This window comes from Calliphora vicina, chromosome 2 (genome assembly GCF_958450345.1).
Source record: "Calliphora vicina chromosome 2, idCalVici1.1, whole genome shotgun sequence".
Lineage (NCBI taxonomy): Eukaryota > Metazoa > Arthropoda > Insecta > Diptera > Calliphoridae > Calliphora > Calliphora vicina.
The window spans coordinates 21,497,720-21,514,648 of record NC_088781.1 but is presented as its reverse complement, the minus strand read 5'-3'; the positions used below and the strand labels follow the sequence as shown (position 1 = coordinate 21,514,648).

General features: G+C 27.0%; 1 protein-coding gene across 5 annotated transcripts in view; it reads right to left on the bottom strand.

Annotated features, from left to right (window-relative positions):
* bru1 (bruno 1) overlaps positions 1–16,929 on the bottom strand; it is a 403,554-nt gene that overhangs the window by 166,381 nt on the left and 220,244 nt on the right. For all 5 annotated transcript variants that reach the window (XR_010576051.1, XR_010576050.1, XR_010576052.1 and 2 more), the window contains exon 4: positions 5,716–5,798. Coding sequence is in view for 1 of the 5 variants with exons in the window: in XM_065502672.1 (XP_065358744.1) it covers positions 5,716–5,798 (83 nt within the window). In the remaining 4 variants the exon portion in view is untranslated. The remainder of the gene's footprint in view (positions 1–5,715; positions 5,799–16,929) is intronic.

Below are 16,929 nucleotides of genomic sequence, written 5' to 3'. Positions count from 1 at the left end.
TCCCAGCTTTGGGATTTTAGAACATGTGACCCAAAATTGAAAATTTGATTAAAAATTTGGCAAATTCCGAAGGGAGTAGGGGCGACATATTCGATAAATGGGACATGTTTTTTATACCAAAATGTTTTCCGTAAAGATATCTCTCAGAAAAACAAAGTTTAGTACAATGTCTTAAAGAAAGTTTTTGTTTTTAATAAAAAAGAGTTCAGTCACCTTTTCGCCCAAAAAACAGCAAAAATCTACTATTTAATTTTGATATTGCTCTGAAATCTTTTGTATATTATTAGTAATTTAGTTGTCTAACTAACAAAAAAAAATTTGAGTCCATTCGGTCCAAAAGTACGCCCAATATTTTAAAAGAAGCAGACCAAGGTATGACAAAATTTTAAATGTTTAACTACCCATAACTCGGAAATTATAACAGATAAATAAATAAATCAAAATGCTACGTGTTTACAAATCTTACATGTCGAGGGTACCCTACCTTGAGCCCTAATAGCGCTGAACCCGCCCCTGGAGAATTTCTATGGTCTATTTTAATATTTTAAATTCGAATACTCCCCCACGCCAAATATTATCCAGATCGAACCAGCTGTTTATTTCCAAAATATTTTGATTTTGCCCCAATGTGTAGTGTGACGTTTATAAACTCTACTGTATGCAAGTATTTTGAATATAAATTGCATTAAGCGGCCCAGGAGTTTCATACACAAACGAAAGTTGTGACTACTCCTTATACTTTTTAAATTACAAATTTTATTAGGTTTTATTTGGCACCAAAAGAAGCACACTACATTTAGTTTTCTTTTGTCATTTCTCTACTCTAACTATATTAAAATAACCAACACTTTTAAGACTTTATATTGTACATTCCCTATTCATCACTTTAAGCAGATTTTAATTAGAAGATGTTTTAAATATTAAAATGCACACAGCATATAACTAAAAAAACCTCAAGAAATAAGCTCAACTATATAAAGTGTATTAAAAACTAAAAAACTATCAGCTTCAAGGCATATTTACTTGCCGGCCATTCTCTCTACTGTTTCAACTAACTACTCAAATTTATTCTAATGAAAGAAAGCTGAACAAAAAAAAAATTTCATAAAATTCTTTAGTTAATTTTACGCCTTTTAGTGACTTCAATTCTTTAACGTCGCTTGCCATTTTTTTTCTTTGCACATTCTTACTTCAACATTTTAATAATGCAACAAAGAAATATTTACATTAAAAATCATGACGAGCGCAAAAATAATAGAGTTTCTCTTTTTTTAAAACGATTAAAAGCGCAAAAAGGGGGTCAGCATTAAGTAAAATATGCTATGCAAGTCTTTTAGTTCTTCAGATGTTGTGTGGTTCCTGAAAATGGTAAAATGAAAGCACAACGAAGAACAAAAAAAAAACGTTGTTGCAAAATTAATCGTTCATTGTTTCATAGTCATTTTTCAAATGTGATTAACACAATAGTTGTACGAGTACAATTGTAACAGCAACATTTCGCATGCTGTAGCTAGCAGTTTGTTTAAGAGCAGTAGCAGTACGACTAGTTAAATATTGCATATTAAATAGTTGACTTTAGTTCTTATGTAGTAAACATTTTATAATCGGTTGTAGAGAATCTTAGATATACTTTAGGAGAAAACATTCTTAAGAAAATAAATTTTTGTAAACAAAAGTTAAAAATAAGGTTTAATGTTAAGAAAAAATTCATTCCTAATTCTATTTACAAAATCAAATTAAATTTTATCTCTTTAATATTCCATTAATGCATTCAACATGAAAAATTGCTTTGCTGCCAACTTGCTGTCGACATCTATCAGTCGTCTTCGTCTTAATGTTTTATTATTTTTTTTAATTATTTATTTTATTATTTTATTAATTTAAATTTTTCAGTATAAATAGTTTTGAATTTTCAAATTTAAATGTCATCAGATAGTGAATCAGACTGGCGTTCAAATACCTATTCACCATAGCGAAAATATAATACTAGTGGAAGTGAAGGAGAAGGAAAAGAAGAAGGAAAATCGAAGAAGCAGCTTTGGATGTTCAAAGGAAGATGAAGTTGAATATATCGAGCCCTTAGCGCCAAATTATCGTAAGCGACATTTTCTAATTTTTTTTATTGCTAAAATTAAAATTTTAATGAGCGAGTTTGAATGGAATTTCACATGCGCAAAGAAGAAGTGTTGTCGAGTTTAAGTTCTGAACGTGGACCTCATGGGCCCAACAGGGGCTTAGGAGATATTCACATTTGAAAATTAAATTTTCAACAGTTTTACCCAACCTACTCCAGTTTTTTGATAACAGCGTATCCAATTATTTTCCGATTTTCTCCAGTTTTCCTTCTTTAGACTAACAACATATGTATGTGTCAAATAAAAAATAACTATTTAAAAATAATGAATAAGTCCAAAGTTATATGCATTTTAATTTAAAAAATTTTAAAAAGCTGATTTTTTTGGGAAAAAGAACTTTTTTTCTTTTTAAGTTATCGCACAAAATTTCTAAGAGGATGTATAAGGAATTTATACTTTCTGAAAGCTAAATTTGCATAAAACATTCTAAATGAAAAAAAAATTAAAAATTTTTGTTACCGAGGGGACCAGGACCAATCAAAAAACACCTATTTTTTATGTAAAATTAAACTTTAGGGCAAAACTTCTCAAATCGCATATTCGAAATCAAAATATAGTAGCCGATTTTAGATGGCCCAATATGCTTCTAATTATTTTTTAAAGGATTCCGACAACTCCTAGCCTGGTATGGATATTATAGCCAAAAAATTAAAAATTTCCATTTTTGGGATTTTTCAACACCTTTTTGGGAATTGCGGGATTGCTGATAATAATTTTCAAAATTCGTTTTTATTTTTCCATTTTAAGTAGAAAATTTTATATAACAGTGAAATTTCATTAAAAATTGTTCATAAATAACAATTTTATTTCAATTCGAACAATTTGTATCTAAGCAAAAATTCTAAAAAAAACATTTTTTGTCATATTTTTCAATAAAGTACTCCATGAATTTTTAATTGTCAAAAGTTGTAAATATTTTTTGGAAAATTAGGCAAATAATTTAAGCGAATTTATATTATATCGCATTATTATATTTTTAATTCTATGTATAAATTTCAAAATAATCGAAAAAACCTTCTCCTGTAAAATTTGTGTTTTGTCGCTTACGATAATTTGGCGCTAAGGGCTCGATATGTCAGAGATGTAAAAGGCGTGTATATTGAGAGGAGAAATGATTCACATTTCTCTATTGTCATTGGTTTTGGTAATATGGACGAAGGACTTTCTTCATCTTTGTCTCTCTTCGAAGCAGAAGGAATACGAACCAAGAGATATTTACACATATTGATGGACTCCCTCCATAAAGCACAGAAGAACCTGATAACACAAAAGAAAGAATAAGGAAAGTGTTCATTGAAAGCTTTAGTGACATTCCTCTTAAACAGAGAGTGGTCCACGATATACATATTTGGTGCTGTAGATGAGTTCGGATGCATTAACGTGGATCACGAACAATTATGCAGAACATTTTTTGGGACAATCCTCCTCATCGCATACCATATCAATCACATCCATGATTGCACCTGCTCCAACAACTGCTGTCGATGTGCCTTCATTCAATATCTCCCAAAACCAATCAATCGAAGATATTCTAGAACAGTTTTTCCAAGTTGGAAGTTCACGATCCAACACTGGATCAATCTATCAATCTACTTGCAGAAGGATTCCAGGAAGTACCTCTACTTTAACCTCGCCCGGCTATTTTTAGCTATCGGCCGTAGGTCATGATTAAGCTAAGCATGAATTTGAAAATTGCTGCGCTGCCCAAACGGTTTTTTGGGAAATTATATTTTTATGAAAAAAGCTTTTTCTGAAAATTCTTTTTTTTTTTTGAAAAAAAAAAATTTTTCTTAAAAAATTTATTTTCAGTTTTTCTGAAAAAAATATTTTTTGAAAAACAGCTTTTTATGAAAAAAATTACTTTTTTTTAAATATTGTTGAGTAAAAATGAGAAAATTATTTATTTTTTGCAAAAAAAACTTTTTCAAAAAGTTAATTTTTGTGAAAAAACTTTTAACGAAAGTTTTTTGGAAAAAATTTCTTAGTGTGTGTTAGGTTTTATACAAAAGCTTTTTCTTAAAGTTTATTTTTATGAATATTGTTATGTAAAAGCTTTCTTGATGTTTTTTATAAAAGAGCTTTTAGAAAAAATAAACTCATTCAGATTTGATGAAAAATAATGTGGCAAAAGCTTTTTTTTGTAAAAGCTTTTGGCACATTTTTTTTGAAAAAATATTTTTTATTTCATGAAAAGCTTTTGCCTCATTTTTTTCGTAAAAATATATTTTATTTCATGAAAAGCTTTTTTGTAAAAAATATTTTTTTAACGAAACTTTTTTGGAGAAAATTGCTTTTTATTGATGGTTTTGTAAAGAGGCTATTTCTTAAAGTTTATTGTTGTGAATATTGGTGTGTAAAATCTTTGCTGACTTGCGTTTTGAAAAAAATATATATTGAAACTTATCTTATTAATATCTTTTTATAGAGATATTTTATTTTATAAAAAGCTTTTCTGTAAAAAGTATTTTTTTTTACTTTTTCGATGTTTTCTTTAGCTTTCCTAAGAGAAAGTGTGTTCCTATGCAAAAATATTTTTTGTGAAGAAAGCTTTAAGCTAAAAGGTTTGTTTCTCTTAAGTATTTCGGGAAAAAAAATTTTAAAACTTTATAAAAATTATTATTTTTTGAAAATAACTTTTTCTTGGAAAATAACATATTTTTGAAAAAACTTTTTGTGGAAACATCTTTTATGAAAATATTGCTTGTAAAAGATCTCATTAGGAAAAAAGCTTATTTGTATCGCTATGGAAAGCTCTTTTGATCACAGCTGACAGCAACTTTTGTGAAAAAAAACTTACTTTTTATGAAAAAAGCTTTTAAAGTATCATTTTATTATTCGCTTTTATGATTTAAATCTTTCACAGCCAGGACCTCTTTCTCACTAAGTATAATATTTCTGACTAAGAGCTTCTTATATGTAAGCAGGTCTGCTGATATTGGCAGACCTATTTTTTGTAGCTTAAAAAATATTTTTATCGTAATGAAATATGTAGCATTATTAAAGCTAATAAAACACATACACTGGGAAAATTATACAATTTTGTAAAGCTAAAGTTCTTTAGTTTTAATTTTAGAATTTGATTTTCCAAAAACAAACTATTTTAAATATAACATAGTTTCAAACTTTTCCACTTCAAAATCGAAAAGCTCTTTTTTTAAATTTCTCTCAGTGTAAAAAACATTTTCCTGACTTTTCCTCAGTAACAATTTTTAAAACCTAATTAGTAATAATTTATAAAAATTCACAAAAAAAACTGTTAAATCCCCATCATTATTAATATTCCAGCAAAACTGTGAATAGCTGGCACAACAGCGAAAAACCCCACAATAACAAGTCCAAATCCAGAAACATAAATTTCATAAATTGTTGACTAAATTGCCAACAAAATGAACCCACAAAAAAACATCAACAACAAAAAGCAATAACAGCTAAAGAAATAAAATAAAAAAACCAACAATTTTTATGTAACAGCAGAAAAAAAACTTTTCACAAAACCCTACGAAAAGGCGAAATATTAAAAAATAAGACCAAAACAAAAAAGTTGTAGTGCTACTCATTCATGGCAAATATATGAACTTACCCCATTTAAGGTTTTAACATTGTGCAGGGCATCTTGAGCTTTTAAGGCAGCACGGCGGGTATAATATGTCACAAAACAACAACCTGTAAATATTAAACAGAATACAAAAAAAATTGTTTAAAACAAATCGTTAAGAAAAAAATTTAAATAAAAAGTAGTAATAAAATGAAATTATTACTTTTGGCAAGACAAAACTTCAAAAAGAACAAAATAAAATTTAACTGAAGGACTCATCATATTTTATTAACATTTTCTATACAAATTTTATACATTTCGCGCAGGAATTTTGTGATATTAAAAATTCAAATTTTTTAAAAAGGTATTTTTGTTCAAGTCTCACTGTTTTTTTTGTGCCAATTTTGCTCACATTCAAAAGGTCATTTCCGTTTTAAGTTGTTTACTATTTGATAAATATTTCCTTAATATCATTTAAATTCGCTGCAATAAAATAAATTGTATTTTCAGTTTTCTGTTTTGTTTTTCAGTAAGAAAACGTTTATGAGCGCATAAATAAGATGGCAGCTAAAAAACAGTCGAATTGTTTAACTGAAAATTCATATCACGTTTTCGTAATGAACTTAAATGAAATGTTGTAGTTAATATTCAAAAGTTTAAACAAAAAACTATATAGTCACAGTAATATAAAGAAATTACTGCAGAAAGCAACTCGTTTTTATGTGTTTTCTTCAAAGTAACTGGAAAGCTAATTATGCAATGGGATATTCTTTTGCCAGTTACTGATTTTAATTAAGAAAAACTGTAGAGGACGATCAAAACTGGGAACGGAACATAATAATATTCAGTTAAAACGTACATTTTAAAACAAAAGTACCTTTTTAAATAAAAGTACCTTTTTAAATAAAAGTACCTTTTTAAATAAAAGTACCTTTTTAAATTAAAGTACCTTTTTAAATTAAAGTACCTTTTAAAATAAAAGTACCTTTTAAAATAAAAGTACCTTTTTAAATCAAAGTACCTTTTAAAATAAAAGTACCTTTTAAAATAAAAGTACCTTTTAAAATAAAAGTACATTTTAAAACAAAAGTACCTTTTTAAATAAAAGTACCTTTTAAAATAAAAGTACCTTTTAAAATAAAAGTACCTTTTAAAATAAAAGTACCTTTTAAAATAAAAGTACCTTTTAAAATAAAAGTACCTTTTAAAATAAAAGTACCTTTTAAAATAAAAGTACCTTTTAAAATAAAAGTACCTTTTAAAATAAAAGTACCTTTTAAAATAAAAGTACCTTTTAAAATAAAAGTACCTTTTAAAATAAAAGTACCTTTTAAAATAAAAGTACCTTTTAAAATAAAAGTACCTTTTAAAATAAAAGTACCTTTTAAAACAAAAGTACCTTTTAAAATAAAAGTACCTTTTAAAATAAAAGTACCTTTTAAAATAAAAGTACCTTTTAAAATAAAAGTACCTTTTAAAATAAAAGTACCTTTTAAAATAAAAGTACCTTTTAATATAAAAGTACCTTTTAAAATAAAAGTACCTTTTAAAATAAAAGTACATTTTAAAACAAAAGTACCTTTTTAAATAAAAGTACCTTTTTAAATAAAAGTACCTTTTTAAATAAAAGTACCTTTTAAAATAAAAGTACCTTTTAAAATAAAAGTACCTTTTAAAATAAAAGTACCTTTTAAAACAAAAGTACCTTTTAAAATAAAAGTACCTTTTAAAATAAAAGTACCTTTTAAAATAAAAGTACCTTTTAAAATAAAAGTACCTTTTAAAATAAAAGTACCTTTTAAAATAAAAGTACCTTTTAAAATAAAAGTACCTTTTAAAATAAAAGTACCTTTTAATATAAAAGTACCTTTTAAAATAAAAGTACCTTTTAAAATAAAAGTACATTTTAAAACAAAAGTACCTTTTTAAATAAAAGTACCTTTTTAAATAAAAGTACCTTTTAAAATAAAAGTACCTTTTAAAATAAAAGTACCTTTTAAAATAAAAGTACCTTTTAAAATAAAAGTACCTTTTAAAATAAAAGTACCTTTTAAAATAAAAGTACCTTTTAAAATAAAAGTACCTTTTAAAATAAAAGTACCTTTTAAAATAAAAGTACCTTTTAAAATAAAAGTACCTTTTAAAATAAAAGTACCTTTTAAAATAAAAGTACCTTTTAAAATAAAAGTACCTTTTAAAATAAAAGTACCTTTTAAAATAAAAGTACCTTTTAAAATAAAAGTACCTTTTAAAATAAAAGTACCTTTTAAAATAAAAGTACCTTTTAAAATAAAAGTACCTTTTAAAATAAAAGTACCTTTTAAAATAAAAGTACCTTTTAATATAAAAGTACCTTTTAAAATAAAAGTACCTTTTAAAATAAAAGTACCTTTTAAAATAAAAGTACCTTTTAAAATAAAAGTACCTTTTAAAATAAAAGTACCTTTTAAAATAAAAGTACCTTTTAAAATAAAAGTACCTTTTAAAATAAAAGTACCTTTTAAAATAAAAGTACCTTTTAAAATAAAAGTACCTTTTAAAATAAAAGTACCTTTTAAAATAAAAGTACCTTTTAAAATAAAAGTACCTTTTAAAATAAAAGTACCTTTTAAAATAAAAGTACCTTTTAAAATAAAAGTACCTTTTAAAAATTTTGAATTTGTATTGTTTCTTTTCTTAAGGTTTTATGCAAAGGAGAATTATACATATGATTCGACACATATAGAAGAGAATGAGACATGGACAGCACCAGGTACAAAAAACTGTTTCCCAATATGTAATTTTCTATATTCGAATTTCTTGAAAACCCAAGTAACTTCAACGAAATATTTTGCAAAAGTGAAAATATAATTGAAAGTAAATAGTTGTAAAATATTAATAAATATTTCTAAAAATTCTGTTTGTGACATTTATATTTTTCTAAGAAAAAAATACATTACTGTAAACACCCCTAAAACTTTCTGCAGAACTTCCTTGCTTGAAAGATAAGAGTTGGAGTAAAGTTCCTATCATGGGTGGCTATTGTAAATAATAAATTATAATTTGAATGATGATATCTTGCAATAGTAGTAATGGAAGTTTCTCTTATTATAGTTATTTTGCACAAATCAAACCCTTAATCTTATAATGTTAATGGGATAATTTATTTGTTTGTAAGTTGTGGCGAAAAAACGCCTTAAAATTGTGTTTTTCTTTTATTCTTTGTTTATTTATACAGATATTTGTTTCATACTCATACCGGAAGTATAGGTTTTTTTTGTGTGTCAGAACAATTAATTAAATTTTCTAGGTTTTTTGTTGCTTTATCATTTCATTCTATTTAAATATTTGTGTTTTTGTTATATGATATGTTTGTTTTAGACATGTGGCATAATGACAAGTAGTAGGCGGAGTTTTTTTCTATTTGTTGCAAGAAAAAGTTTTTTTTAGCAGGGGTCAGATAAATTTGTTTAGGAGAGTTTTTGTAAAGGTTAACAATTTAATTATTTAATTAAAGATTATTTACCCTTTAAAAAGGTAGATTTTTCACGAAAATACTTTGCAATTGCAGTTTTTTATAGTATTTTCATTAAATTAATTCTTTCAAAAAGTTGTTCTTTAAAAAGGAAATTTTTTAAAAACGTAAGAGACGTATAATGTTCTTGTTTAATGGATTCTTTTATTTTAAAAGGTACTTTTTTTTAAAGGTACTTTTTTTAAAGGTACTTTTTTTTAAAAGGTACTTTTATTTAAAAAGGTACTTTTGTTTAAAAAGGTACTTTTATTTAAAAAGGTACTTTTATTTAAAAAGGTACTTTTATTTAAAAAGGTACTTTTATTTAAAAAGGTACTTTTATTTAAAAAGGTACTTTTATTTAAAAAGGTACTTTTATTTAAAAAGGTACTTTTATTTAAAAAGGTACTTTTATTTAAAAAGGTACTTTTATTTAAAAAGGTACTTTTATTTAAAAAGGTACTTTTATTTAAAAAGGTACTTTTATTTAAAAAGGTACTTTTATTTAAAAAGGTACTTTTATTTAAAAAGGTACTTTTATTTAAAAAGGTACTTTTATTTAAAAAGGTACTTTTATTTAAAAAGGTACTTTTATTTAAAAAGGTACTTTTATTTAAAAAGGTACTTTTATTTAAAAAGGTACTTTTATTTAAAAAGGTACTTTTATTTAAAAAGGTACTTTTATTTAAAAAGGTACTTTTATTTAAAAAGGTACTTTTATTTAAAAAGGTACTTTTATTTAAAAAGGTACTTTTATTTAAAAAGGTACTTTTATTTAAAAAGGTACTTTTATTTAAAAAGGTACTTTTATTTAAAAAGGTACTTTTATTTAAAAAGGTACTTTTATTTTAAAAGGTACTTTTATTTTAAAAGGTACTTTTATTTTAAAAGGTACTTTTATTTTAAAAGGTACTTTTATTTTAAAAGGTACTTTTATTTTAAAAGGTACTTTTATTTTAAAAGGTACTTTTATTTTAAAAGGTACTTTTATTTTAAAAGGTACTTTTATTTTAAAAGGTACTTTTATTTTAAAAGGTACTTTTATTTTAAAAGGTACTTTTATTTTAAAAGGTACTTTTATTTTAAAAGGTACTTTTATTTTAAAAGGTACTTTTATTTTAAAAGGTACTTTTATTTAAAAAGGTACTTTTATTTAAAAAGGTACTTTTATTTTAAAAGGTACTTTTATTTGAAAAGTCTGTTAAATAAACCCACAACCATATCTATTATCTCAATTTGAATGACACTAAATTGCTGAAATGAAATGAGTGAAATGAGAAAAACTTTTGAATCAGAAACATTGCTATAAATATTGAAAATTATTTCAAAATAATAAAAAACTGTCCCTAAACTATTTATTTAAAACTAATTTTATAAAAAATGTTTTCAACTTTTAGACAAAATAATTTTATTCTAATCTTCTGTTTGCAATAATACTTTCCATTTGGTGATTTATTGAGGCTTTTTAAAAAGAATTGTAAACTTTTGCTGAAAGTGTTTCCTCAAAACAGAGTTTTTGTTGTGGGTTGAGGTTTAGTGTCAAATGTTTTACTTAAAGTTCGTTTTAGGTTGGATTTTGTCAAGCATAAAGTTGGGGGTGTTGAGCGTTAATCTTAAACGACATTTGGTTTGACATTTTATTTATTTTTTGGCAACTTTAGTTATAACTACGCCAAAGTCTTTTCCACACCTCTTTCAGTTCATTTGCTTATTTGTTGTTTTTTTTTAATAAATATTTGTGTATCTTATTTCCCATATGAAGGGCATTGTATTTCAGCTGTTCAATGTATCGATATGAACAACAATTTACGTGGTATAAGCATAAAAATTCAATTTATTTTATGTGTCTATTGTGAGTACAGTGGAACGGAGGTGTTCCTCTAAAACCTACATATTTCTATATTCTGAGTTTTTCTGAACTTTTAATTTTATCAAATGTTTGTTCCGAAGTAAAAATATTTTTTTACTTTGAATACCCCTTTGCAATTTAAAATAAGCCAAACTACTGTTGCTAGGAAACATGTTATGACCAAAAATGAAATTTTTAGCTTTCTTCAAGTGAGTCTTTGATACTAAAATATTTTATTTGTTCTTTATGTAAGATCAGAAAAAAATCAAAATTTAGAATATTTCTAGAATATTCAATGAATTCCGTCCTTATTTCATTTAAAATTTAGAATATTCAATGAATTCTGTCTTTAATTCAATTAATTTGATACTAGCCCTATTATTTTAAAAAACATTGCATACTTTTAGGCATTAAAAAACTCCTAAGTTTATCCCACTGTTTTATACTAGTATCGATCTATCTATCCAATTTTGTATATGGATATTGTCAGTAGTTTGTTTTTACCATACCAAAAGACTTGTTTTCTATTTATTTATAAAATTAGAAAGAAAGAAAAAAAAAACATCTTAAACATTCATTCAAATAAACTCTTGAAACTTTTTCTTGTTTTGTTTGCCGCTCCTGTTGTTGTAGTTTATTTATTTCTTAAACTTGCCATTAATTCTAACAGCAAATAAGTGTATGAAAGATGGAAAGTATGGCAAGGAAAGGAAAGTAAACTAAAGGAAATGAATCGTATCGGCAACGAAAAAAAAAGTTTATAAATCTTCTAAGGTTTATATAGTAGTAGTCATGTGTCTATGAATGTATGTAGATATTGTTTAAGTTTTTTTTGTTGTCGTTGCTGTTTTTTTTTATTAAATTGTATTTTCAAGTTATCTATGGAAATTATTTTCCGCTCTGTGTGTTGCCAAATACATAAAACTTTTATATATTTTTTTTGCTCCGCATATTCTTGCAGCATGTTGGTATTTGTGTTTATTCTTTTTTTCTGGTGTCATTTTGTTTCTTACGTTCCAGCAAACAACTATAAGAAAAATGTTTATACTTTCTAATATTTTTCGTCTGAAATATTATTTTTGTATCCTGCACCATGGTGAAGGTTATATAGAAATATTTAAGTTTATCGTTCCGTTTGTAATTTTCGGAGTATTTATTTGTTGCTTTCGTGAGCCTTTCAAATGATATCTCACTAAATTGTTAGAGTTGTTATTGGAGAGAAGAAAGAAAACATGTTCATCTCGACACTTCATTGCCAGAATATATTGGACAAAATCAGAATATCTGCTATTCGTTTTGTTTTTACATTTAGGGTTAAAGTTATCGTTTTTTAAGGCTATCGCTATCGTAGTATTACAAAAATATTCGAGTGAATATTGAAATTAATGGTTTCGCTAGTTTTTGTCATAAAAATTTTCCGTCTTGAGGTTAAGGTATATAAAATTCGACTTAACTGAGTAGGGTCTCTTAAATTTATTTTCATACTTGTATTTGTCTTAGATGTTGATAGATTAAAATGTATGTTGTACAGCGACTTCAATGAATGTAGTTGTTTTGAAAAGTAGTGAACTACGTGATAAAAGATAAAAAAAAGTCCAGTGTGTCCAAGTTTTGCCCTAAGTCATGCTCTTTTCTTTATGGGCCCCAAAACATTTGGGGCCTCGGTGTCATTTTTGGAAAAAATTAATCATATTATCAGGCTCATATCTTGCAAACAGTTCGGAATTTTGATTTACTCTCTGAAGCAAAGTTGTAGTCCTTATCATAAAGAACTTAAAGAAAAATTCTGAACATATAAAATCAAAACAACTTCATCTTCAAGATCAAAATCGCAAACAACTTTAAAATATTCGAAATAAATTTTTAAAGCGGCCTAAAAGTATGCTTTAGTTTATAATAATGTAATAGTTTGTGGTCCAAAACACTTAATTCCTTTAGTTTTTTCTTACTAACTAATCGGTGTTAAGAATCATTCCTATGTTCTACAAAGTTGTTTATGGAGACTTTAGGTAAATTTTTGTAGTTGATTGTTTCCTTGAATTTTGAACGTTTTGCTACCTATGGAACTGAACAAGGGAAAAAAGGTAAAATAAATCGAATTTTTCTTTTACCGATTTTGATCTTGAAGATGAAGTTGTTTTGGATATTATGTGTTCACAATTTTTGTTCTTAATGACAAGGGCTACAACTTTGCCTCAGAAAGTAAATCAAAATTTCTAACTGTTTGCAAGATACGAGTCTGAGAATATTATCACTTTTTGGCAAAAAAGACACCGAGCTCCCAAATTTTTGGGGCCTATAAATTTGGGCAAAACTGCTATTTTTCAAAAAAGTAGTATTTCTACTACTATTTTTCAAAAACGTAGTATTTCTACTACTATTTTGCAAACAAGTAGTATTTCTACTACTATTTTTCAAAAAAGTAGTATTTCTACTATTTTTCAAAAAAGTAGTATTCCTACTACTTTTTTTTTGGTATTTTATCACTTAGTCGTGTCCGTATATGGTTATTTGTTTTCCTGTTGCACTGTGTTTATAGAAGAGAGAGGAGATTGAAAATATTTTACTCTTTTTTTCCTCTCTCTTCTATAAACTCAAGACATTCTCAAGTAAACTTGACGTGTGTGAACCACCACTAACTACTGCATTCCCTAAAATCCTAAGGAAAATACGTTCAATCCTGAGATCTATATGCATATCTGGTTTAGTGGACTACGACGAAATGTAAGTATACATCGTAAACCAACTGCACAGAGTTCAGAGATCTTGTTGCATTGATATCAATGATGCACTACACATTAGTCTTTTAGATGATCTGAACACAATTTTGCGACCCATCTGGCGTTGATGGATTGATTATCTGTCACCGGATTTTAGAGATCCACAACTTATGAAAATACCAATATATCAAATATGATCGCTTCTCTTCTAAGCCAAACCTCTGATTACATAACGACTGTCACGGACTAATAGTAACAGAGGACGTAGCATGATTAATGTATCTGAAATAAAAGTATACACTGATGGTTGCAAGTACAATTGTGGTATTTAAGGCTTTCGATGTCTTTCAAATAAAGCCAGCATCTTGCATTTCAGGCTGAAATATTGGCAATCATAGACACATGTATGAAATATCTTACACGAAAAGATTATTCGTGAGAACACTGGCATTTTTGTCGATAGTCAGGCTGTCGACAACTGACAAAACTAGACACGTCTATCTGACATCTATTCTATTTGATGTATAACTCAAAAAAATCAAGATTTACCACAAATGGCGTATCTCTTGAAAGTGGCTTTTATTTTTAATAAACATGTCATTTTGAAGTGTGTATATCTGTCATTTATTCGTGTTAAAACCAATTAGTATTTTCTTTCCAAAATGACGAATTTTGAGGAAAGTTTTGCTTTACTTCTTTAACTTGAAAGAAACTGCCGCTGAAGCACACCGAAGCTTATGGAGGCATTACTCCATGGAAATTGTTGTCAAGCTCAACAAGAGCTTGCAAAATCATTGGAACATACTCAATCATCAATTTCAAAATGTTTTCAAGTAGCAGAATTCATCCAAAAGCAAGAACATTGGGTACCATACGAATTGAAGCTGAGAGACCTTGAAATATAATTTTGTATGTCTGATAGCTGCTTGAATGCTACGAAATAAAATAATGTTTGCCCCGAATCATTACTTGCGATGAAAAATGGATTTATTACGATATCCCGAAGCTTAAGAGATCGTATGTGAAATCCGGTCAACCAGCCGAATTGACACAAACGCAAAATATCCATTGCGCTATGGTAATGCTTTGTATTGGGTGGTACCGAAAGGGTCCTATTATGAGCTACTGAAATCTGGCCAGACCATCACATGGAACCTGTACCGAACACAACTGATTCGCTTGAAGCGAGCATTGGCCGAAAAAGGCCAGACATGAAACTGTAATATTCCATCATGACAACACTCGGACGTATGTTGCAATACCCTTTAAAAATTATTTAGAATGAAGTGGTTGCGAAGTCTTTCCTCACCTCTTATATAGTCTAGAGCTTGGCCCATCCGACTACTATTTGTTTCGATCGAAACAAAACGCTCTGATTCGTTCTTGGCCTCAAAACATGAGCATTTCTTTTGGCTCGAAGTCCATATAATGCCAGAAATATGAGAAAAGGACATAGCTAACATGGCCAAAGCTTTTATTTATATATTGTACAAATATTTCAAAATAAAAGCTAAACATTTCAATACAGCATATTTAAGTCATACCCAGTAACTCTAATAGACCTTCACTTAGTGGATATTTTATCCTAGTTTAAGATTATCTGGTCTGGATTTTGAGATCAAGAACTCTCAAAAACTGTATTGTAGTTGGGTATTTTTGGCACATTATAATGAAAGAATATCCCTCAGATTTAATGATCATAATTCCCAGAATTACAGATTTATTTAATATTTTCCCTGTAAACAGGAAACAATAAAAGCTAAATTTACTATTAAATTCCTATAAAGCTCTGCTTTCTAACCATTCCACAGTTTTGTCTTCATGGTTTCTTCTTCCAGTTAATACTATTGTTATGTGTTTTGACCATTGTAGTTTTCTTTATTTCTTTATAATATTCTAAGAAATCATAGACAATCTCTACAGGACTTCTTACTACACAAACACATGCACATAAATATAAAATTATATAAGTATATATTTTTGTATTCTACTATTATTTCTACAAACTTCACACATATCATGATTATGATCCTTCAAAACAAAATAAGAATAATAACAAAAAAACCAAAATAAAAAAAAAGAAAATAAGAGAGAGAGAGTACAAGCATGCATGCTGTGTATCCTTGCTGGCGTGCGTGGGTGTGCATGTCGTCCTGACTGTCTCTAAACATTATTGTCTGTGTTGTGCATTGTCTGTTGCTGTTGTAGAGAATGTTTTGTATTTTGTTATCTTTATAAGTTTAAGTCAAGGGATACTGATTTATTTAAGTTCGATTAATTCGTTTCCTGTACGTGTTTGGCTCAATAGACAGACACAATAAAGGCACGCACTACACAGCAACACAAAGACAGGATAGCAGCATACTGCAGATATACTACAAATAATAGACTACATTATGTCCTTGTTTCCAAGTTTAGTTTGCATGTGTGTGTCTGTATTTTAACTTTTTAACAAACTCAGCTAAAGAAAAGATATGACGGGTAGAAGAACAAGGAAAGTAGACAGAGAATAAGGAAAATTTATATAATGATTACGATTAAATGGGTACCACAAGAAAACGAGTTGAGTTAAATTTTTATATAGAAATTTGTTGCATTTAAGTTTCTGGGTAATTTTTGTTTTAAAAATAAAAGTGAATTTTCTAGTTTAAAGAAGAGTATTCAGGTTTACTATATTTTTGCAAATAATAGACTTAGATAGTTTAAATTGTTAGATTTTCAAGATCTCAAGGTAAATTTAAGATTATAAGGAAAACAAGAATATTCTCGTTCAATGGAACAATAACTTTTTTGTTGGAAAAAGCAAATGTTTGGTTCTTATTTGGAACATTTAAAGCTTACTATAGATATAATGAAAAATGGCTTAAAAAAGGTAAACCTTGAGAATTTTAACCATGTTACCGAAAATAAATCTGTAAATTTTAAACGTGTGTTTTGTGTTTTGAATTTTGACCTGATAGACTGTCCGAGGTTTGTACCACAAAGCCCCAAAGAAGGCCTATACTCAAGAATTAAAATGACTCAAACTTTGTTTTGATACGGTCCGAAAGATTGTACTATAAATAGAATCTAATAGTTAAGGTCTACAGAAAAAGAAAATACCTATAGATTATCATTATAGTTTATTATATATTCAAATGTTTAAATTTAATGTTGTGGAACAACCATTTTACTAAAAATCTCTACGGATTATTTAT